The sequence below is a fragment of the Miniopterus natalensis genome, chromosome 3 (assembly GCF_054644295.1).
Source record: "Miniopterus natalensis isolate mMinNat1 chromosome 3, mMinNat1.hap1, whole genome shotgun sequence".
Classification (NCBI taxonomy): domain Eukaryota; kingdom Metazoa; phylum Chordata; class Mammalia; order Chiroptera; family Miniopteridae; genus Miniopterus; species Miniopterus natalensis.
Window position 1 is genome coordinate 35,149,660 of NC_142083.1, and position 25,220 is coordinate 35,174,879.

Below are 25,220 nucleotides of genomic sequence, written 5' to 3' on the forward strand. Positions count from 1 at the left end.
CCAGACAGGGAAATAGGGGGAGACAGCGATTCGAGTCAGGCAGTACGCTGGATACCTAAGTCACTCGCTCCTTTGGCGGCCCCCGCCCTTCGCGCTGTGTCGCGGAAGCGCCGAGCGGTGTGGAAGGTCCCGGGAGGCGGGACCTCGGAGAGGCTCGGCGCTGAGCCCTGGTAGGGCCGGGTGGCTGCCCTTCCACCTGGAGCGGAGCCGGCGCTCCTCTGCTCCTCTCCGCCCACGAGGTCATGCAGCTCCCCGCAAGTAAGGCGGCCGCGGCTGCAGCTGTGTATGTGTGTCCTAGTAACGCGAGTCCGTGTCTGCCTTCAGGCCTTCCCGGGCGCCCGTCGCTCCTCCTCCGGACCTGCCCATCCCATTTGCGGACGAGAGGGGTGGGGGTGCAGACCTCTGGCCTAGAGCCGGAGCAGGGGAGCCTATCTCGGTTCTTCGCTGATGAGCAGCAGCCGTATGTTGCACGACTTTCTGAGCAGTATGTAGGGTGGTGGTGGGTCTGCTAGACATATTCTCAGAAAGTCTCTTCTACCTCTGACGTCTCATTTCAGGAACGTGGCTTCACCAGGGACAGTTACCTGCTCTTTAAAGGAGGTAATTGTCAGTCTTGTTTTCAAAGAACACTAGCGCCCTGACCGTTAACAGGACGCTGACTGTATTTGACCTGCCAAGTATATTTACTCAAATAGGTGGTTTTTCCCCCACCTACGTATCTCTTTGAAACTCCAAAGCAAAAACCTTTCTAATCGCAAACGATTTGTATGTGTATGATTTGTTTTCTAGTGTGTGGGAGTATTTACACGTGTGCCTCCAAACTATAAAAGTCCAATATACCTTCCAATTTATAAGTTTATAGCCCTTTAAAAAAACTTTCCTTCTGGCTAACTTAAAATTGGTGAATTTACTAGTCTGTATAAACATTGAAGAATTATGAACGTCAGAAAACAGTGCTGTCAAAAAATTTCCTAATATGTTAAAATAAGGAATACAGTTACAGGAAAAATCTACAATAAGATTTAAAGTTTTTGTCCAAAGTGAGTGATAAGTTTGAATTCATTAGATGGTGGAGTTGTGTGTTTTTTTAATTTTGGCAATGAAAAACTGCAACTGTAATTTAAAATGAGGGACATTTTAATTTTCCATATAAAAACTGCACAAATAAAATTGCCTAATTTTTCTTAATGACAGAAAGTAGGTACACAAATATGTGGCTTTTCTATTTTCTCTCATTATTGAGTTCATATGAAATACTTTACATTTTTTTTAATTGATTTTTTTTAGAAAGAGAGGAAGAGAGAGAGAGAAATATCTACTTCTTGTTCCACTTAGTTTGATTCTTGTATGTGCCCTGACAGCAATGGAACCTTCAACCTTAGCTATCTTCACGCTGTAACCGACTGAGCTTCCTGGCCAGGGCAAAATATTTTTCACTTACAACACCATAAATAAATTATTTGACACAGGTTATAGTCATTAAAATTAAAATTAATTTTAGCGTTTTGATACTTGCTTCACTTATGCTTACTATGTTCTCTTCCACTGGTCTTGAGCTTTAACTTTATCATACTGCTGATTATATCATATATATTAATTACTATTATTACAGTTTTTCTTGATTGAGAAATTTTATTCTTTTTCTTCCTAGGTGAATTATACTTTAATGTACTACAGGTTGTACACTACGGATGGGAACTATTAAAGTTTATAATGTCAAAAGCTTTTCTTAGACGAAAGGTATCTTCCACAAAGGTATGATACACTAAAATGGCCATATAATAATAATTGCCCAAAAAGAAATACATTTTTGTACATGTTCTTAATGATTTATTACTGCTCTCAATATAATGGTGCCCAGTAGTCGCTGCTGTAATTAGGGATCAAAAAGTCTAATAATAAGTTGTGAAACAACTACACTGAAAGTACAACCTTAATTTTGAAAAATCATTTATAATCCCAGTTACAAAGAAAAGGCTGAACACACTAGAATGAAAGAGCAGTAGAAGAAAAGAAAAATATGAGTTGTAGTTGGTGTTAAAGCTTAACAACAGGCCCTGCCTCTTAGAAATCATATGGTTCAGTGAACTAGTTCTCCACAAAGTTAGGAGGTAGAGTAGATGAAGGTCAGACAATATATCATACTCACATGCAAAATAGCTATTTTCCTAGTGGTTGATATGATTTATCTTTGATCTTAAGTAAATTATGTAACTTTGCTCTTTCTCTTTTTTTGAGTAAAGGAGAAATAAAACCATAAAATGTGTAACATATAGATCAGAATTGCTATCAAAAGGATTACTATAATAGATAATTTTTTTTATGTAATCTTAAAAATAGAGGAAAGTGTCCAAAATTGTAGTGACAGTCTTTTGAAGAGGAGAAAATCAGTAGCTAGGACTGAAATTTTTTCCAAGTGGTTTTCATGTCTTTATCCACTACTGATAGTATATATTTTAGACTATGTATCTTCACAAATTCTTAGAAATATAGGGATTATTTTGGTGTATGAAATGTAATGTATTAACTTGGTTAAGGCAGAAATATTACTCTTCTCACTTTGTACATGGTTAAAGTAATATTTTATTTCTCTATTATGACTTGCTTTTTTTGGATAGGTAATTTAAGTATTTAGGTTTCAATCCTACAAATGAGTTTTATTTATTTATTATTTTTTAATCCTCACCCAAGAATATATTTTGCATTGCTTTTCAGAGAGAGTGTGGAAGGGGGAGAGGGGGAAACATCGATGTCAGAGAGACACATCCATTGGTTGCCTCCCAAACGTTCCCCGACCAGGGCTGGGGTAGAGCCTGTAGCCAAGGTACACGTCCTTGGCCGGAATCGAACCTAAGACCCTTCAGTCTGCAGGCTGATGCTCTAACTACTGAGCATAACCAACTAGGGCCTACAAATGAATTTTGAAAGAATCAGCCTACTTTTTATCCTGGGCAGATTTCATTAATAAAAAGAATTAAGTTTGTGTTCTGTATTCCTTTATATGGTATTCATCATTACCATGGTCAAGTAAACAAGTATGCATTTGCATTTATTGTAAAGTACAAAATTAACTAATACATGCGAAATCAGTTTTATTTAAAGAACTAATTTGTGAGATTTTTTTTAATGTTACAAATATACAAATTTTTTTTTTACAGAGTAGTTCAATTATATAGGAAATAGATGTAAAAAAATGTAACAGTATTTACATGTGTTTTTTTTCCAGGTAACAGATTGGGTAGACCCATCATTTGATGATTTTTCAGAGAATACAAGCATCTCCACTATTACTACCACATCATTAAGTGTAAATAACTCAAGTCATAGAGGAAAAAACGTGTCTTCCACATTAGAAAGTAGTAGATTTCCAACGAGAAAAAGAGCGACCCTGTCTTCTTCAGAACAGATATATGGTCTAGAAAATTCAAAAGAATATCTATCTGAAAATGAACCATGGGTGGATAAATACAAACCAGAAACTCAGGTACTAAATAGCATGCAAACATAATTTTATTTCAGGAAGGAGAGGGATATGCATTTTCAGATTATTACTCATAAAAATCTTTCTATCTAAATGAAAGAGGGGGAAAAAACAATAATTTCCAGTTTTTTTAATATCCCAAGGCTCAGATTTTTCTCAAGTTATTCTGAAGTAGTATCATTGCTTATTTGCTTAGATTAAATTTAACCCCAAAATAGAATTGATTTGTTTATGATCTGTTTATGACAGAAAAAATTAAGTGTAATCAACCTTTTTTATTGCTATTATTGTTTGCTAGTTTTAAAATGTTTAGTTTAGATTAATCTGTGCTGATGTACCAGAAATCCTTGAGTTAAAATGTTTTATTTTAAACTTGAAATTTTTAGCATGAACTTGCTGTGCACAAAAAGAAAATTGAAGAAGTTGAAACATGGTTAAAAGCTGAAGTCTTAGAAAGGCAATCAAAACAGGTAATTAATTTAAAAATATATTTTAAATAACACACAAATTTTTGTCTTATGGGTGGTTGAAAGAAGTTAAACTTTTATGCTGACTTATTCAAATAGATCCAGATCACTAGCCATGGAAAGCTTTCTGATCTTATTACTTCTGGCTTCACTAAAAGATTCTGACACTTTGAGTTTTCCCATGTACTTACAGCTCTTTTTTCCTCCTATGTCCTGTCATCAGCATAAAGCACAGTAAACCAGTTCAGGTGCTAGTATATTTAGCACATAAGGTATCTCACACTGAAGCAAGCAGGCAAATTACATCTTAGTTTTTGTACTAAATATAGCCTGAAACAGTCATCATTCATTTATTCTGTTTTTTTGTTTCACTTCCTAATACCACAATTACTCTCAGCCCCCTAAGCTAGAATATTCTCTTTTTTGTGTGTGTGTGTGTGTGTGTGTGTGTGTGTGTGTGTGTATATATATTTAAACTGATTTCAGAGGAAGGAAGGCGGGGGGGAGAGAGAAACATCAGCGGTGAGAGTCATTTATCTGCTGCCCCCTGCTCGCCCCTTGCTGGGGATCGAGCCAGCAACTCTAGCTTGTGCCCTGAGTGGAAATTGAACTGGGACCTCCTGGTGCATGGATCAGTGTTCAACCACTGAGCCACACCGGCTCGGCTCTCTCTCTTTTAAGCTCTTCTAATTTTGAGATTCTTCAAACATAAAAATAGAATAGTAAATTAATACATGGACTCAAACAGTTTTGCAAGAATACTTTATAAGTCTTGGTATGTATTTTATATTGTATCCTATCAGAAAATATGTCTGGTTCTGCTGTTTTTGATGTTAAGTTTGATCACTAGATTACGGAGGTGATAGTCAAAAATCTTCATTGTAGCCTTGGCTGGTGTCACTCTGTTGGAGCATTGTTCCGTACACTGAAAGGTCACAGATTTGGTGTCTGGTCAGGGCACATACCCAGGTTGTGGGGCTGGGGTTTAAGAGAGGCAACTGATCAGGTGTATGTTTCTCTCTCATATCGATCTTCCTCTCTCTCTCCCTTTCCCTTCCTCTTTCTAAAATCAATAAAAACATGTCCTTGGATGAGGATTGAAAAAATAATCTTCATTGTAAAGTAATTTTCCCTTGCAACTGTCACGTGATCTATGGGGAGATACTCTGGCAACATGTAAGTGTCCAGTTCCTCAGCAGTCTTTCACCTAAGTACTTTAGTATCCATTTTCTATCCTTATGTGTGTTATTTTAACACTAAACCAAAGGGTTAGATCTGAAAGCCAGACAGAAAGACCGTGATTCAAAAGAGGACCTGTTACCATTGGAGGCAACTGAAACATTAACTGCTTCATCTCAAAGTTCAAAATTAAAGGGAATGATTTTTTTTTAATCAGATTTACTGTGTAAGGGAATATTACTGGGACCTTCAATCTCTAGTCTCTTTAGAGTCCTAAAGAATCTGATACATAAACTGAGGTTTTCCTATTAGAATGTTGTACTTGTATAATAGAAAGCATGTAATACAAAGAGTTCTGTATTAAGATTGAATTTTGTGAGTTCAGGTAACCTCTAAAAATGTTTGTTTCAGACATTACCTCCTTAATCTAGCTAAAGTTTAGTTGTTTTAATTTGGCTACTAAGTAGTCCTTGGGAGGGGCATAATGCAAAAATTGAAGAATTACCGGAAGCTACCCTTAAAGTTCAGTAAATAAAATTATCTTATTTTAGTTAAAGCTGGTTTGTTCCAGCTAGCATTATTATGAAATGTAGTCTGCTTATACTAGACATTCAGTAAATATTTATAGAAGTAATTAATATTTAGAAAGAAAATTTTAACAATCTAGCATTCCAATGATTTTGATTCTTAATGTTTGTATTTGGTTTTAGGGTGGATCTATTTTATTAATAACAGGACCTCCTGGATGTGGAAAAACAACAACTGTAAAAATACTATCAAAGGAACATAGCATTCAAGTACAAGAGTGGATTAATCCAGTTTTACCAGACTTCCAAAAAGATGATTTCAAGGAGATATTTAATCATGGTAAGTTTTGCTATGAAGGTAATGGAAATACTGGGAAAAGTCTGTGCTTAACAGACATTTGAAACAAACTCCTATCCATATCCTTAAGATTCTTAAGGTCCTTTTTGATATTTGTTTTTGAGAGAAAGATGTATATTGCCTCTGCTATAGTAGGTTGGCATCTGCCACTACCAACTGCTTTCCAAGGTCAGAGTTGGAATCAAATGAAACTATATGACTGCATTGTCTCCCATACTTCTCAGTTTTCGGAGAGAAGTAATTTCACGAGAAGGAAAAAATGGTGTCTCCAGTAGAGAAAAATGGGATTCTTTGAGGATTAAGTCTTACTGTTTTGTTAAGTAACAAGCTAATCTCTTAGTGTTATTTATGTACTTTTTTTCAGGCTTGGCTAGGAATTAGGCAGTGTAAATGAAATCTTTTTGTTTCTATGTAAATCAAGCTTTAAGATATATTAAAGGAACTTGTCTCCAAACTAGAGGAGAGAACTTAGATCAGACCTGTGAGAATCAAATAAAATCAAAGCATGAGTCAAAGACTGTTTGGAATTGGGAAGGCCTTAAGACAAGTATCCAAAAATAATAATACCAATTTAAAGATGTGGTACATAACTTCACATGTATGCTTACATACTCCACAATATTTAACTGTCATAGTTTTTCTTCTTGCTACTATAACTAAACTAGAGGTAGTCAAATCTCCTAGGCCACTTTGAAGTGAAAGAGGTTTTGTAGGACAATTTTAATGTGGAATATATTCCTCAAAATCTCTTCTCTGTGAATATGCTCTGTGCATACTATATGCTTAGTATACACACCCTTATGTTGCTAGTATCCCTAAAATTTTTACTGCTTTTTAAACGGGAATATTACTTCTGAAAATCTAGCAAGTCTTTATAAAGTCTTTTATATGAAACATGCCTTCCCTTATTCCCAAGTTCACTAATCAGTCAGTCATTCTACTTCTGTTGTTAAACCTTTATTGTTGAAAATAATTTATTTATAGTCACAAACTCACTTGAAGAATCTTCATTGTGTAGGCAAAGTCGTATTTTTACTAATTGTATAGAATGACAACTGTGTTCTGAAGTCAGTTGACTCCATAGTACATTCACTGGTGTGCAAAATTCCTGGTGTTCATGATGACTCTTGCCTTTTTTTAAGTTTTTTCTTTTTTTTTTTTTTTTTTAATTTCAGAGAGAGGAAAGGAGAGGGAGAGAGATAGAAATATCCGTTGGCTGCCTCCTGCACACCCGCTACTGGGATGGAGCCCAAAATCTGGGCATGTGCCCCAACCTGGAATCGAACCAGCTACCTTCTGTTCTGTAGGATGTCACTCAACCAACTGAGCCACACCGGCTGGGCTGACTCTTATCTTTTTTATTTATTTATTTTAAATGATTTTATGGCAGCCAAAACAGTGGAATTAACTGTACATAATAAACTATTTTATATACATGTATACACGTTTTAAGTTATAGGGAATTAAGTTTATTTTGGCAGAGAGTGTTAAAGTTGCATACATTAGTAACATAACTCAACATCCTTAATTTGGTATAAGTGTGACACATGTTCTTGCTTTCCTGTGTTCTGCTAATCACCATAACTGACTCTTATCTTTTGAAATGAATATCCTATTTTAAATATGGACTGTTTTGTCCAGCTGGGCATGGCTCAGCAGTTGGGCATCGACCTATGATACAGGAGATCCCAGTTCGATTCCCGGTCAGGGCACATGACCAGGTTGTGGGCTCAATCCCCAGCAGGGGATATGCAGAAGGCGGCCAATCAATGACTCTCTCATCATTGATGTTTCTATCTTTTTCTCTCTCTCCCTCTCCCTTCTCTCTGAAATCAATAAAGATATATTTTAAAAATATAAAAAATAAAATAAAATCCTGTCTTTAAATATGAACTGTTTTCCCTAATTAGAAAACAGTCTATTGTGAGCTCTTCTTACATATGTAAATGTACTCATTAATGTATTTGTACATTAATTATGTACATATGTGTAATATTGATGTATATATGTTGTTAAATATGTTTCCTTACAGAATCAAGCTTCCATATGTTTCCCTACCAGTCTCAGATAACAGTTTTTAAAGAGTTTCTACTAAGAGCAACAAAATATAACAAGCTACAAATGCTTGGAGATGATCTGAGAACTGATAAGAAGATAATTCTGGTTGAAGTGAGTACAACTTTTGAAATCCTGCAGTAACTACAGAGTAAACAATTGCAAGATATATCTTATGTGATAGTGACATTAACTCTCTTCATAGTATTAATAGTGGTAAAATATAACGTAAGGCTTAATGATAGCAGAAACTTAACCTATTTAGTAAACTTAAATAGAGTAGCTATAGGTTAATGGACTTTAAAATTTTAACAGCTTAAGTGTAGAAAAGCAAAATTAATATTTGAAAAATGACGTCTTAGTGAACATACTATAACTAGTAGTGGCCCTAAGAAATTTAATGTGAAAATTGGGTTTCCCATTGATATATATTACTGTTGAGGATATCAGCTATTTCATATTTCCCTTCCATGAAAGTTATGGCTGTGATACATTAAATAGATACCAATTTTTCCTGTCGTGATAATTATAAGTCTGAAAATAAATTTACAAGGGAATAAAACTGAACAAGTATTTATTATGTATTTTCAATAGGATTTACCTAACCAGTTTTATCGAGATTCTCATACTTTACATGAAGTTCTAAGGTGAGTTTCAGTGAAGTTTTCTAAAATTCCAAATTAAACGGCAAGTGGCTTAAATTTCAATATTGCTGTGTTTTGTTATTTTAGGAAATATGTACAGATTGGTCGATGTCCTCTAGTGTTTATAATCTCTGACAGTCCCAGTGGAGATAATAGTCAGAGGTTACTGTTTCCCAAAGAAATTCAAGAAGAGTGTGCTATATCAAACATTAGGTAAGAATTAAATATGCTTAATATGTTCACATACACGTTGTATTTTAAATTACTCATTCAACCATTTTCTTGTTGTATAAAACTTACAGTTTCAACCCTGTGGCACCAACAATTATGATGAAATTTCTTAATCGAATAGTGACAATAGAAGCCAATAAGGTAAGTTTCTTAAGAACTAATTAATTTGAATCTTACATTGTAATTATACAAAACCAAACTTAAGTAATATTATGTAAACTTGAAGAGTTGGAGACACATACCAGTTTTTAGAATTAAAACATTTTATTGCCCGGCCGGGCGTGGCTCAGAGGTTGAATGTAGACCTAGGATCCAGAATATCAGGGTTCGATTCCCAGTCAGGGCACATGCCTGCGTTGCAGGCTAGGCAGCGGATCAGTGACTCTCTCATCATTGATGTTTCTCTCTCTGTCTCTCCCCAAATCAATAAAGATATATTAAAAATACATATATAGAGAGAGACTTAAATTTTATTTATCAAACATTAAGAAATAATAAAAATAATATACTATTTTATCACCTTAACTTAGAACTTTTTATTTTAAGACTAAGTCGTTAAATTGCAAATAGCATTTACTTTAGCAAGTTGTACTATACTAGTAAAAAAGAGAGATTATCCCTTCTTTGTTATGTAGTTAATGTGCTCTGTCTTAAATAGTTGACCGACAAGAATGTTATAACTGTCACAGGAAGAACAACAAACTTTTTATAAAATCAAATGTTATTCCAAGGATGATAATGATAGTATAGGAAGATCTAAAGGAGACTTTAATCTCTTACATTCTGTAGCTTAATTATAATAAGAAGGACTGTTAACATCCTAGGTGAATTTTTTCCCCGTACATACATATCTGTGATAAAGTTTAACTTATGAATTAGGCACAGTAAGAGATTAACAGCAATAGCTAATAATAAAATAGAACAGTTATAATAATAAAATAAGGGTTAATTGAACACAAGCACTGTGATACTGTGAGAGTCAATCTGAAAACCAAGATGGCCACTAAGTAACAGGCGGGTGGCTGTACAATGTGGACGTGCTGGACAAAGGGATGATTCACATCTTGGGCAGAATGGAGCAGTGGTTCAAGACTTTATCACGCTAATTAGAATCGCATACAATTTAAAACTTGTGAAGTGTTTATTTCTGGAATTTTCCATTTAATATTTTCAGATTGCAGTTGTGGGTAACTGTAACCATGGAAAATGAAACCTCGGATGAGGGGGGGATTATTGTAATAAGAAAGAGTGCTGAGTAGCTGAAGTTCTTTTTGTTTTTTTTAAGTTTAAATAGATGTTTCTCTGTTTTTATAGGAAAAAAGGTCTTTAGTCTTTTCTGATATCACTAAGTATATAAAGTGTGGAAAGAACTGCTGACCACACATTTCAGCCACATTTACATGTTCATAGTAATTAACATTAATGGTACTTTCTCCAAGGATCATAACTTCTTTCTTTTCTTTTTTTTTTCAAATCATGATTTCAATTACATTTCCTTTTTGGAAAGTAATCCATATCTAGAATTTTTCAAAAGAATTCTCAAAATAATTTTTAAATTCAGTGAATTCACAATAAAAATGAAGTTAATATGAAAGAGAAATTCATAGGCATGATGAAGAGCCCAGGCAGTATGGCTCAGTGGTTGAGCATTGCCCCATGAACCAAGACATCATGGTTCAATTCCCGGTCAGGGCACATGCCAGGGTTGGGGGCTCAATCCCCAGTAGGGGGTGTGCAGGAAACAGCCCACTGATGATTTTCTCTCATCACTGATGTTTCTGCCTCTCTTCCTTCTTCTCTCTGAAATCAATAAACACATACTTTAAAAAAAAAATTTTTTTTAATTTTCTCATTTTAGAATGGAGGAAATATTACTTTCCCTGATAAAAGTTCTCTAGAGTTGCTCTGTCAAGGATGTTCTGGTGATATCAGAAGTGCAATAAACAGCCTCCAGTTTTCTTCTTCACAAGGTAACTATGGAAGATACATTCTTACAGCATTATATAGGTGACTAAGTTCTCTTTTATTGTTCATGAAATGAAATCAGACTAAACCTATTTTAACTTATAATTGGTACATTACTAATCTTCACTTACTATTTTTTTATTGAGACAGTGTCATAAAATTGTATGTGTACACATGCATGCACAGCTCCGTGAATATGCCATCGTATGTATCTGTACATCTGAGACAAAACCTGATTCATTTATGTGCTTTGCTGCTTCACCTTTCACAGTTAATTTCACTTCCTGGGTGAAAACCCCCACTCTCCCACTTAGCAATGACTTAATCTTACAAGTGACTAAATCTTTCTCTGTTTTCTCAGCTTTTATATAAGAACCTGTCTCAAGTTTTGTGAAGAATAAGTGAATTAATTACTTGTGTTTACTCCAGTGCTTGATACATACTGAGGACTCAATAAATGGCCAGCTGTTAATGAATTTAATAATGTGCTTATGTAGATTTAGTTTTGAACTTATTTCATAATAATTTATATATGATATGTTTAATAAATTTCCCCTTAGTGATACGTAAAAGGGGTGCACAGCCATATTATATTAAAGAGATAGCCCCACCAATGGCAATGAGTTTCGTTTTTACTATAATATTCATAGTTTGCTGCACACAGTCTTCATCAGAAAACATTTAACAAGTGACCTAGTTGATGCTTAACATTGAGAAATTGACTTTAGAATATTAAAAACCATCTTTGGAGGTCTCAAAATCCACCTGAAATACTAGTTTCTGCTCATAAATGTAACATGTTCATCAGGCTTTTATCTTTATTTTTCAAAGTAAGTGTAGAGAAATAGGCAGCCTAACACAACTGAAAACAGAATTCTTATTTCTGTAGAAATGTAAAGGTCTTTAGGTTCACTACTGGAATTAAGGGTTAGGAAGGCTGAAGTGGGCCACTTTGAGGTCCTAACTACCATTTTTAATGTTATTGCTTTGAGCTCAGACATTGTAAAGGGAAGAAAGTAAAATTTTTTGAGTGGGTCAGGAACTGAATAAGAAAAAATTCTATGGTTTTTTATTTAATTCTCAGGTCAGCCTAATGAAATAGATGATACTAGTATTCTAACCCAGATCCTATGTTCTTTCTGCTATTTCAGGCTGCTTTTATTAAGTGATATATTCTGAGTTTTAAACAGTAGATTTACCAATGAAATTTGAACACAAGCATATTTATAACTTGGGAGACTGCCCAAATCAGGAGAGAGGTAATAAAGAGTAGTTGTTACGCATGGATTGCAGAACCAGGCTGCCTGGATTCAAATAACCTACTAAATGATGACCTTGAGCCAGTTACTTCTTTATAACTCATTTCTTTCACCTGTGTAATAATAGGTCTCTCCTAATAGAGTTTTTATGAGGATTAAATTAGTTAACACATATCATGCATCAAGAAGAGCACCTTGCACGAAACACTGAGAAATCAGGGTGATATGGGTATGACCATATACAGACTGTGTCATTTGGACATGTGAAAATGTGAAATCTGTGTCATGAAATACTTTTAGATGACATTTAATCTGTTTTAATAGTTCAGTAACTCAAAGAGGACGACTCTGAGTTCACATTCTTTATAATGATTGTTTATTAGAACATATTTAATTAGGACACTTAGTGTAACTGCATTTGAAGTGTTCAGCTTTAGCTTTCACACTTAATTTTATTTTAAATGCCGTCACTTGGGTGTATATTATTTAGGAAGGAACAACTTGTGCCCAAGGAAAAAAGGAATGTCTTCATTAAAATCAGATGCTGCGCTGTCAAAATCAAGACGAAGGAAAAAAACAGACAAGGTTTTTGAGAATCAAGAAGTCCAAGCTATTGGTGGAAAAGATGTTTCTCTCTTTCTCTTCAGAGCTTTGGGGAAAATACTGTATTGCAAAAGTAAGAAAACCTTATACATTTTTAAAAAATTGTTAGATATTAGTCTTACAGCTGAAATAAAATGCCAAAAAATTTTAAAAGCCATGTACTTGGTTCTGTTGTAGGAAAGAACTAGGGCTAGGTCAGATACTGTTTGGCAAGGCCTAAGCAGGAAAATATATTTATCTAGGTGCTTGGTAGCTTCAGGTTTCTTTGGATTCTCTTACATTTCTCTAGTCTCTTCACTGGCTGCTCCGTCCCCAACTGGAGATGTTCTTGCTTGCTTTCTTTTTTTTTAAATAACACTTTATTGAATTGGGGTGACATGGAGATGTTCTTCCTTTCTCCTCTTGTCTTTAATGACTGCTTCCCCTCAGCCCCTTCACACCATCACCCATCTCTAAGCTCCCAAATTGTTTCTCCTTTCAATAAAAATCAAAATTTCTCTTCATGTGGAAAATATCAGTTTTCAGTCTTACAATCCTGAAGGAAGAAAACTGAGATTTCTTTTTTTATCGATCTGATGTGATTTTTATGAATAAAACAATTTATACTGATTTTTGAAGGAAAATCATTGCTGTAGTTTAGAATAGTTTTATATAACAAAAAATAAATCATCATGATGAACAACAAAAAAAAGTCTTATGCGGCTGCATTATCCTCAGTATTACCTAAGATAGTTTTTCAACTCTCTTGTAAAATAGCTGCATCAGTGAGTCACAAACAGTCTGAACAGACTTCACTGAAGTTCATCCTTTTATGCCCGTTACTATCTGAGGCTGTTTTCTGGTTGCCAAAAACCCAGTTGTTTCAAACTACGGCTGTTCTTTTCCTATAAAACTCCATGAATGCCTCTTATACCTGCTTCCCATCTATCTTCCTTGTCGAAAATTGGGATTTCTAAATGGAAACCTTCGTGCCACCTGAGGAAAATGAAACAGGTATCACTGAGGTGGAACTGAGGACACTCCTGTCTGGCTCCTCCGACCTCTGAAGCTCGGTAACCATTCCACGGATTCTTTCTTTGCACCTTTCTTTTCCTCCTCAACATCCTTTCACAACCCCTTATATTAGGGATTAAGTTTCCTGTTCTGCAAAGAGCAGCCTCTGCCTACATAGTAAATAAATCAGAAAAGGCCTCTATATTGAGACAAGAATCGAAAGAAGAAAGAACTCAGAGCTGGAAAGGTGAGATGTGGAGTGACTTAAGAAGTGGAATATTTTAATTTTAGAAATTCCATTATCTAGGTATCAGAATGCTAAATTTTTCTTAATAGTGAGGCAACTCACATAAGCTTCCAGTTATTTTGTTTTTTATTTTTAACAGCTCACTTTGTATTTTTGGAATTATGTGCCTAAAGTATTGAAAAGCCTTCAAGTGAGAGGTGCTATATGATTATGAAGGTGATGTTTTTAATCCTGAAATTTTTTACAGGAGCATCTGTAATAGAGTTAGACTCACCTCGATTGCCCTCCCATTTATCAGAGTACGAGCGGGATACACTGCTTGTTCATCCTGAGGTAAAGTGTGAAGTCTTTAATAACACTAAGTACCGCTTACAAGACATGCATGATTTACATTTGTGGGCATATACATTTGACCACTGCATTTTTACCAACATTATGTATCTGTACTTTTTGTTTTTAATTATAGGAAGTAGTAGAAATGTCACACATGCCAGGAGAGCTATTTAATTTATATCTTCACCAGAACTACGTTGATTTCTTCATGGAAGTAGATGATCTTGCAAGAGCCAGTGAATTTCTGAGTTTTGCAGATATCATCAGTGGTGACTGGAATGTAAGACGGTTCAACTTAAATGTTTTTGTTTTTTATTTCCTCAGAATTGAGAAAAAAAATTTACTTTTATTCTTAATATTTGATGTGATTTTCTGTAACAAAAACTGTAAGAAAATTAATTCACCTAACTCAGTGTTTGTAATGAAGCTTCAGCAGTTAACTTGAATTTTCTGGTGATAAAATAACACTAATTTTTTCTAAAGTTGTTTTCTGATTTTAAAATTAATATATGCTCAGAAATTTTGATAATCATTGAAAAGTGGATAGAAGGAAAATCACTGTACCTCTTTCTGTACTTTCTGCTAGTTTTTAAATGTTTGTTTTTTTTAACAAACTTGAAATTATTCACTACAAAATTTGTATTTTTTTCTTAACATTTTAACAATACTCTGACCAATATAGTAGCCAGTAGCTACATGTAGCTAATTAAAATTCAGTTTTTTTTAGTCACACTAGCCACATTGCCAGCATTTGCTAGTTACATGTAGCTAATAGCTACTATATTGAACAGCCCATATACAAAACATTTCTATCATAGAAAGTTCTATTGGTTAACACTGTTTTGATGTTAACATTTCTCTGTTATAAATGTTGAAATAGCATTAATAATTAAAACTAGGAAAGATACAATAAAAACTTTTTGATATGGTATGTCATATTTAGAGTTTCAGTATTCAGCAGTTGTATTTGCTTACTTTTTTTATACTGTTTTTTTTATTTTGAAATTTTCCAACCTATAGACAAATTGAATGAGTATCTGTATACCTTTAACTTTTGTTCACCAGTTTTTCACATTTTGTCAAGTTTGTTTAATCTTTATGTATTTACAGACTTGTGTTTGGCTGAATAATTCAAAAGTAATTGCAAACATCATACCACTTAATACTTAATCATGCATAACAACATTACTGTATTACAAACACAATAGCATCACACCTAAGAAAATTAACATTAACATACTGTCCTTATTTTGATTTCCCCAGTTGTTTCAGAAATGTATTTAAACTTGTTTTTTCCCCACTCTCATCCACGATTCAGTCAGTTTACACATAGCATTTGATTGTTATTTCTTAGTTGGATTTGCTTTAAATAATCTTTTAGCATATTATTTCTAGGTCTGCAGTGATGTTAAAAAAAGTGAACATATAGTAACTAAATATGGTTAGTCTTTTTTTTGGTGTTAGTAGTACCAATAGTATTATTTTATAAAATATCTAGTCCATCTCTTATTTTCTTCATTTCATGTCTTGTCTTCTTTTTTAGACACGGTCTTTACTCAGGGACTACAGTACATCAGTAGCTACAAGAGGTGTGATACATTCCAACAAAGCCCGAGGATTTGCTCGTTGCCAAGCAGGAGGATCAGGTTTTCGACCGCTGCACAAGCCCCAGTGGTTTTTAATAAATAAAAAGGTAAAAAAGTATTGTACACTTTGCATAGGTGAATTTCATGGCATGTGAATTACATGTCAGTAAGGCTGGGGGTGCTTTTTAAGTTAAGAAGGAAAAATGGTATTTCATTCTTAGTAAGAAATACTTGCTAAGGCCCACAGTTTTCTTTACATTATGACAGAACATAAAAGGACAATCTTAAGTGCTTAGTTATTTTTTAGGGGGAAAAACTCAAAATTTGAAAGCCCATACCTATTTTGTTAGTTGACTATTATTGGACTCAAAATATAGTTACAGTTATATTTTAGTCTTAATTGAAAATAAACTGTGGCTTTGCCTCTAACCACCTAGACAAATTATTTCACCTAAAAACTATGTGTGTGTACTTGTTTCCCCAGCTGTAAATGAAGAGGATTGAATTAAAGGTAAAAGTCAGGTGGCCCACAAGTTGAATATAACTCATAGATATTTTAAATGGATTGTCCATCTTTAAAAATTAGTATATTAATTCAAATTCAGACATGGATTTATGGCTTCAAAATCTCTGGAATCTCCTGGGGGGGGAAAAGGGAAAGTAAGGCAACACTGGCCCATATTTCTACTGGGCAGCAATCTGCTGAAGCTGAATAGAATTGGCCCCTTGAAGACGGGAGTGGTAGGCACCACTGAGCCCAGCTGCTCTGATTTGTAGGACCTTCCTGGCTCCTGTAGCATCTTAATCTGTGACTCCTGAACTAGGCGATCCCTAAGATGTCTTCCAGTTTTAAAATCATATGGCTAAATATGAGCCCGTCATTCATAACCTGAGAAATCTCAACAGATGTCTTTGAAGAACTTTATGACTTTATCACTTATTCATTTGCTTTGCTCTTAGAGCACATATATTAATTTTGCATTATAGTTACATATGAATTATAGTTACATATAATTATCTTGGAATTATCTTTCCAAGACTCTAAGCTCCTTGAAAGCAAGATTGTGCTTCTCTCTTTACCAGCCTAACATTTCACCTGTGTTAACTGAAGAAAAGTTCCACCTTGGCAGGGTGGCTCAGCTGATTGGAGCATTGACCCCTACACCAAAAAGTTGTGGGTTATTCCCAGTCAGGGCACATATCTGGGTTGCAGATTTGCAGGTTCGATCCCCAGTTGGGGCACATGGGGGGGCAACTGATCGATGTTTCTCTCTCTCTCTCCCCCCCTTCTTCTCTTTCTGAAATCAATAAAAAAATATACCCTTGGGTGAGGATAATAAAAAAGAAAAAATAAGTTTTTTCATTGAGAAATAGTGTCCTTGCAAAATTTGTGATGTATGTATGCTCATAAACAATTCTTTTGGTTTTTTAAGTGTGGTTTTTTTTCATTCTACCTTAAATATTGTTTTTAAAAAAATTCTTATTGCTGTTATGTCAAATGTGAAATAGTTGTGTAGGTAAAATGCTTTATTAGATAATGCTAGGATAGTTATAAAGGGTTAATTAGATAAACTCTTAAAAGCATATTTGTAGTATATAAGCCTACACACTTTTGTGATACGATAAATTTAGTGTGTCTAAGAATACCGTATCCATATTTTTAATTTTATTTTTCATTTCATCTTTTTTCTTCCATACAGTATCGGGAAAATTGCCTGGCAGCAAAAGCACTTTTTTCTGACTTCTGCTTACCAGCTTTATGCCTGCAAACTCAGCTGTTGCCGTACCTTGCTTTGCTAACCATTCCAATGAGAAACCAAGGTAATAACATGGGTTTTTATTTTCCCCAGGAAGTAGTGTTTTATAACATTATCATTTTGTAGGTCAACTCATTACTATACACTAGTGAGACTACGTTTTTTCTTTTTCTTTTTTGATCCAGAATTAATATATGCTTTTTGGTTAAAAAAGAAAGAAATCAATAATACAGAAGCATATAAAGTAAAAATTGCAATTCCTCTGTAACCACAGATAATTCCTTTTGACAGATTGGTATAAATTCTCTAGACTTTTTTCTGTGCATATACAAATATTAGATATAAGCTTTAATTTGCTATGGCACTTAATCATGGATAGCATTTCCTATTTTATAAATTAGTCTAAAGTCAAGGTGCCAGCAAGTCCATTGTCTGATGAGGGCCTGCTTCCTAGTTTTCAGATGATCATCTTTTTCGTATTCTCACGTGGTGGAGAGCAGAGCAAGAAAGCTCGCTCTGAGACCCTCTTTATAAGGATACTAATCCCATTTAGGAGGGCTCCACCCCAGTGACTTAATTACCTCACAAGACTCCACTCCTAAAACCATCACATTGGGGGTTAGGATTTCAATACATGAATTTGAGGTAACACAGACATTCAGTTCATAAAGCAGCAATGTTATCAAGTATATTCAAGTCTTATTCATATTTTTTCAAAATTTATAATTTTATTTAACCTTATTGATAGGTATTTTCTTTGATTTCAATATTATAAACAATGTCCATTAATAATATGTTTACATTGTCTTTCCAAGTTTTAAAATTATAAAAAATGCTAAAAAAAATAGTATGCCTATGGCAATGCACACTCACAGTTTGTCTGAGGTTTGCCTTTTTATGAACTTTACCAATTTTTTCATCATTTGTTTCTCTTTTTTACTGTGTATTTTAAGGGCCACATTTCATTAACAATACTGTCACATGTCTGTGGGGTTGATCTGGGTAAAACAGAGAATGTATGCTCTTTTATATTGTATCAGCATGTTCTTTTCTCCTAACTCTTGACACCACTGAGTTTTATTATTTTAAAAGATCTTTGCCGGTTTAAAAGATGAGAATAGTAGTTTGTTTTTTGGGTTTTTTTTTTAATTTTAGAGAGAGAGAAGAAGGGAGAGAAGAGAGAAACACAGATTTGTTGTTCCACTTACACATTCATTGGTTGCTTCTTGAAGTATGTGCCCTGACCCAGGATCAAACCTACAACATTGGTGTATTGGGACAATGCTCTAACCAACTGAGCTATCCAGCCAGGGATAATAGCTTATTATTTTTCTTTTTACAATGTATCTTTATTAATTTCAGAGAGAAGGGAGAGGGAGAGAGAGAGAAAAAGATCAATGAGAGTCACTGATCAGCTGCCTCCTGCACACCCCCATTGGGGATGGAGCCTGAAACCTGGGTACGTGCCCTAACCGGAAATGGAACCTTGATCTCCTGGATCATAGATCGATGCTCAACTGCTGAGCTATGCCAGCCGGGCGAGTGGCTTATTATTTTAATTTCCATTTTAAAAATTATAAATCAGGTTGAACAATTTATTTAGTTATCATTGGTGTATAATATTTAAAATAGTAATAATGTACCACATAACTCAGAAATTTTAAAGATAGGGTTTGTGCCCTGGCTACTGTGGCTCAGTTGTTTGGAATGTCATCCCACACACCAAAACATGGGGGGTTCGATTACCAGTCAGGGCACATACCCAGGTTTCAGATTCAATCCCTGGTTGGGGCCTGTGGGAAGGCAACTGATCGATGTTTCTCTCTCACATCTGTGTGTCTCTCTGTCTCTCTCTCTTCTAGTTCTTCTCTATTAGTGTTTGTTGGAATGTTTACAGGTATCCCATGTTCCTCTGATAGCTTTATTTTTCTTCATGCAGTTTTCTTTCTCTTCAGTTGCACAATTTGTCAGTCTGTGTTCAAGTTAACTCTTTCTTGTGCTAGTCTTCCTTGTGCTAGTTCAAATCTATTGAGCCCCTCTAGTGAATTTTAAATTTTGGTTATTGGACGTTTCAATAACCACTTGTTTTTTTCTATAATTTCTCTCTCTTTACTGATATTCTGTATTTGATGCAGCATTGTCATTACAGCTCCCTTTTTCTTGACTTTATTAGGGTGACATTGGTTAATTAAATTACATTGATTTCAGTTGTACAATTCTATAACACATCATCTGTATATTGTATTTTGTGTTCACCACCCCAAGTCAAGTCTCTTTCCATTACCATTTATCCCCCCATGCCTTGTCTACCTCCCCGGTCCCTTTGCTTCTTTAAGCATGGTTTCCTTTTGTTCTTTGAACATATTTGTAATGGCTCCTTTGAAGTTTCTTCTATTAAATTTAATTCTGGGCCCTCTCAGTTTCTGTTGCCTATCCTTTTCCTGTGTATGGGTCACACTTTCTTCTTTCTTTCCATAGTCTCCTAATGTTTTGTTAAAAATTGGACATTTTAGGTAATACATTGTAGCAATTCCGGATACTGATTTCCTTCCACCCTCTGGGGCTTATTCCTTTGTTTAGTGACTAGGCTAAACTATCTTAATGAATTCGGTTTCTCCCTACAGTATGAAGCATTTGTCACTCCTCACAGAGCTTAGCCTGGGGTATGCCCACAGTCACCTTGTGATGGCAGTGATTTTAGCAGGGATCTCTTTGATTTTATTTCTCCTTGCTTTATTTCTTTTTTTTTTTAATGTATATATCTTTATTTAAATTTCAGAGAGAGGAAAGGAGACGGGGGGAGAGAGAGAGAAACATCAATGATGAGAGAGTCATTGATCAAGCCTGCAACCGGGCATGTGCCCTGACCGGGAATCGAACCCCTGATCGCCTGGATCCTAGGTCAACCGCTGAGCCACGGCCAGCCGGGCATCTCCTTGCTTTATTTCTTAAACTGTCTGCCTTGTTTAACATCAGACCAACCGATTACGCTCCACTAATTACTAGCTGATTGGTTTATTGTTTTTAAGAGTGCCAGGGGCATAAATTATTTCAGTCTGATTGAATTAAATTTGGGCAGGTGTAGACTTTGAGGCTGGCCTGAGGTTTGTTCTGACCCCCAGGAGCGCTCCTCTTTGCTGCCTCTTTCTCTGGTTCTTTCAGAGGAAGTAGCTGGCTTTATGTTTAGCTTATTGCTCTTAATTAAGAGGAGGCATTGATTTTAAGATGTCCCTTAAGCTTGAGCTTCCCCACGCTCTGTTTTAAATAAAGTCAGTTCCTTTGGGTAGAACTTCAGAGCTCTTCCTTTGTATGGAATGCCTCTTTCCCCCTTGGCAAAATCCCTGAGCCACTATTCTGGTGGGTGTTCAGCTGCAGGTAGCCTCTGATTTTCTTGGCTTGGCCTCCTGTGTCGACCCTCTGCCCTATGAATGAGTACTCTCCACCTGCTGTGCCTCTGGAGTAGAGCTCCCGTCCTGGACGGAGGCCGGGTGGAGAAGGGGACACTTGGCTAGCCACACTCACCAGGAGGGAGCCCTATGTTCTTGGCTGCGCCAAGCTGCAGTGAAGTCTCCCTAAAGCTGAGGAAGGGAAGGAAAGAAGTAGGTCATGGCTCAGATGCTTCAGACTCTTGTTAGATTTTCTCGAATAAATGTTTCCTCATAACATTAAAATTTACCATCTTAAACCATTTTTAAGTGTACAGTTTAGTAGTGTTAAGCACATTCACCTTATTGTGCAGCCAATCTCCAGAATTTGTCATCTTGAAAAATCAAAATTATACACATTAAACACTAACTACCCTCCACCCTGCCAGTACCAGCTGCCTCCTATGAATTTTTAAATCCTCACCCGAGGATATTTTTTCCATTGCTTTGCGGGGGGAGGGGGGGAATTATCAGTGTGAGAGAGACACATCAATTGGTTGCCTCCTGCATGTGCCCCGACCAGGGCCGGGGATCTAGCCTGCAACTGAGGTACGTGCCCTTGGCCTGAATGGAACCCGGGACCCTTCAGTCTGCAGGCCGACACTCTAACCAGTGAGCAAACTGGCTAGGGCTCTATGAATTTAATGTAGGTACTTCACATAAGTAGAATCATACAATTTTTGTTTTGTTTTGTTTGTGATTGGTTTATTTCATTTAGCATATTATCAAAGTTTTCATGTATAGCAGGTGTCAGAATTTTCTTTTTAAGGCCAAATAATATTGTATGTATAGACCACATTTTGTTTATCCATTCATCTGGACACTTAGATTGCTTCTACCCTTTGGCTATTGTGAATAGTGCTGCTGTGAATATGGGTATACAGGTAACTCTTTAAGATCCAACTTTCAGTTCTTTTGATATGTACCCAGAAGTGGAATTGTGAGATGATACAGTAATTCCATTTTTAATTTTTTGAGGAACTGCCTTACCATTTGCCATATTAACCACACCGTTTTACATTCCCAGCAGCAGTTGCAAAAGGGTTCCAGTTTCTCTACATTCTTGCCAAACCTTTTTGTGTTCTGTTTTTTAATAAAAGTCATCTTAAGCAATATGAAATGTTATCTCGTTGCTTTGATTTACATTTTCCTAATGATTAATGATTTTGAGCATCTTTTCATGTGTTTATTGGCCATTTATATATCTTCTTTAAATATATCTGCTTAAAGCTTTTTAAAAATGTCTGTTTCAGCTCAAATTTCTTTTATCCAAGATATTGGAAGACTTCCTCTGAAGCGACACTTTGGAAGGTAAGCTGATCACTTCAGTTTTCAAAGAGCTATTACTGAAATCTTAATTATGTTATCTATTTTTTTCAGTATACAATCAATAAATGTTATCTGTAAAATCCAAGATATCCATATTGGGCCCAGTGATGAAAGATCATGTGATTTCATTGTAGACCCATCATTTTATTACATATAGAAGCATATTTTCACCAGTTTACAGTGGAATATCAGACTAGATAGAAGCACAAAGGCAGAGGAATCTTTAAAATCATCAAGTTGAACAGATTCCTGCATATTTGGAAGCCCCTTTTCAGTTTTCCTGTCAAGAGACTTTCTTGCCTGTGTTTGAAGCCTGCAGTGACCAAGAACTACCTCAAAAGCACTCTTTTGTTTCCTTATCATAGAGAATTCAGACAAGTGAGAAAATATAGATGCTATAGGGAGATAAACCTATATCTATACCATTCATCTTCCTGCAAAATTGTTTCTGAGCTACTATCAGTGATTAACACAATACCTGTATTTCATTTCTACTTAGCTTATTTGTAAGGTCAGGTTATGCGCTCAGGCATTTATTTATTTATTTAATCCTCACCCAAGGATATTTTGATTTTAGAGAGAGAGGAAGGGAGAGGGGGAAAGAGGGAAACATCGATTGGTTGCCTCCCATACACACCCTCACTGTTGATTGAATCTGAAACCTAGGTATGTGCCCTGACTGGGAATCGAACCCACAACCTTTTAGTGTACGAGATGACACTCCAACCAACTGAGCCACCTGGTCACAGCTGTACCCAGGCAATTAAAAAGATTAAAAGGGGCTGATCACTGTTATTGGTTCAACTTCTTGATCTGACTTGGGAGGCAGGATTTGTCAGTGCTACTTATAACAATGATCAGTACTGTTATCTTTCATTTATGGTGACCACAGTTAACATTATCTTTGATTCGTGGTAATAATATTAAATAATATTTAGCTTAGTATTTAATATTTTAATAGCTGCATAGTTTCCTATAATTCAACCTGCACCTTATTTCTGTACATTTAGCTTACTCTTCCTACTTTTACCACAGCCTTTCTTATAGCTGAATCATCATGTATATCAAATACTATTTACATAGGATGGATGCCTAGAAATGAAATGGCTGAATCATCAAATATACATCTTTCTGAGGCCTTTGCTCTATGCTGCCAGATTGCTTCCAAGAATATGGTGACAGTCGTATGCCCTTTTACAGGGTATCACCATGTTCTTTTCTCCTAACTCTCGCTACCAGTGGGTTTTATTATTTTAAAGGAACTTTGCCAGTTTACAAGATAAGAATAGTAGCTTTTTTACATATATATTTTTTTACTTTAGAGAGAGAGAGGAAGGGGGAGAGAGAGAAACACTGATTTGTTCCACTTACTTACACATTCATTGGTTGCTTCTTGTATGTGCCCTGACCTGGGATCAAACCCACAACGTTGATGTATTGGGACAACTCTCTAACCAACTGAGCTACCTGGCCAGGGCTAGTAGCTTATTATTTTAATTCCCATTTTGAACAATTTATTTAGTTACCATTGGTATTTTTTCTATAAGTTGTTCATGTTTTATGCCCATCTTCTCTATTTTTTGTTTTTAGTTTATAAGGACTCTTTACTAAAGAGATTGTTCAACTCATTTGTACCATAAGTTGAAACAGTTTATTCAGTTTGTCATTTACCTTGTACTTTTGTTTATATTGTTAAATAAGCTAAAGGGCCTGGCTAAATAGTGAGCAGGGTGAAGGTAAATGGAAGCTACAGGAGATGGCTTCATAATCTTCAGAGTCCAGTACAATTTAAAGGACTCTCCTCTGGTTATTCTTAATGCCTCCATTATCAACCTGGCAGGTTAAACATGGAAGCCCTGACTGACAGGGAGCTTGGACTGATAGACCCAGAAAGCGGCGATGGAGCCCCGCTGAATGCAGCACAGCCCACAGAGGAAGCTCTGGGCGAACCCACTCTCAGCGCGGAACCTGCGGGCTGGCCGCTCCCCCTGAGTCAGAGCAGCGGGAGTGACCTGCCCGCCAGCCAGCCGCAGCCCTTGGCCCCGGGCGGCGCGGACGACGAGGACCTGACCATAGAAGACTATGAGAGCGACGGGGCGTAGGGCGGCGGGCGCTGCTGCCGGCCGCCTCGCGCAGCCTCATTCAGTGGTGCTTGAACAGAGACAGTACACTTTCAAGTGAATTGCAGTGTAAGTCTCCACTTTTGTAGTATTTCAGCACAAGAAACTGACTCTTGAAGTAAATAGAAAAGCCTTCAAAGATATCCTAATTTTCCTCTAGTATTTATTTAGTCTTGTGAGTGGTGTTGAGAGAAGAGGCCAGTGTGTGAAGTGTGTTTGAACATCATGCCAAATACCACAAAATGTGAAGGAATAACTCAATACAACAAGTTTATGGGGTTGTAAATATGAATTATAAAAGTTTAGTATGCAGTTGTGAGTGTAAATAAACTTTGTGCCTTAATCATAGTTTCTCTATGGTCTCTAACTTCTCGGATACCTTTTTATATGTTGTACAGTGGAATGTTTTGGATACTTTTTGGAAAGTATTACATAATTTATACCAAAATTAAAATATTGAATTTCTTTTTGTTTCTCCTATCTTAATATTTCCTAACATATCAATCTCCCTCATCCGGAGTCAAACTTTTTTAAAAACTAGGGAAGACAATGGCCGCCTTCCGAGAGCTCCCGGGAGGGGTTAATCACACCCCACCTACCTTTCCCAAGGTCTCGAGCGGAGCCTGGTGGGGTGCGGGGAAGGGGGTGGTGGTGACGGGGC

General features: G+C 35.9%; 1 protein-coding gene across 1 annotated transcript; it reads left to right on the forward strand.

The window, feature by feature from the left end:
• Nucleotides 1–177: 177 nt before the first annotated feature.
• Nucleotides 178–25,024, forward strand: RAD17 (RAD17 checkpoint clamp loader component). The gene is made up of 18 exons (XM_016213912.2): nt 178–258; nt 558–600; nt 1,652–1,755; nt 3,227–3,484; nt 3,868–3,951; nt 5,838–5,994; nt 8,045–8,181; nt 8,662–8,714; nt 8,799–8,924; nt 9,014–9,083; nt 10,801–10,912; nt 12,657–12,842; nt 14,257–14,342; nt 14,476–14,622; nt 15,886–16,035; nt 17,629–17,749; nt 22,364–22,421; nt 24,280–25,024. The coding sequence occupies exons 3-18, from the start codon at nt 1,714–1,716 to the stop codon at nt 24,539–24,541; spliced, it is 2,049 nt and encodes a 682-aa protein (XP_016069398.2). The 5' UTR covers nt 178–258; nt 558–600; nt 1,652–1,713; the 3' UTR covers nt 24,542–25,024.
• The last annotated feature ends 196 nt before the right edge of the window (nt 25,025–25,220 follow it).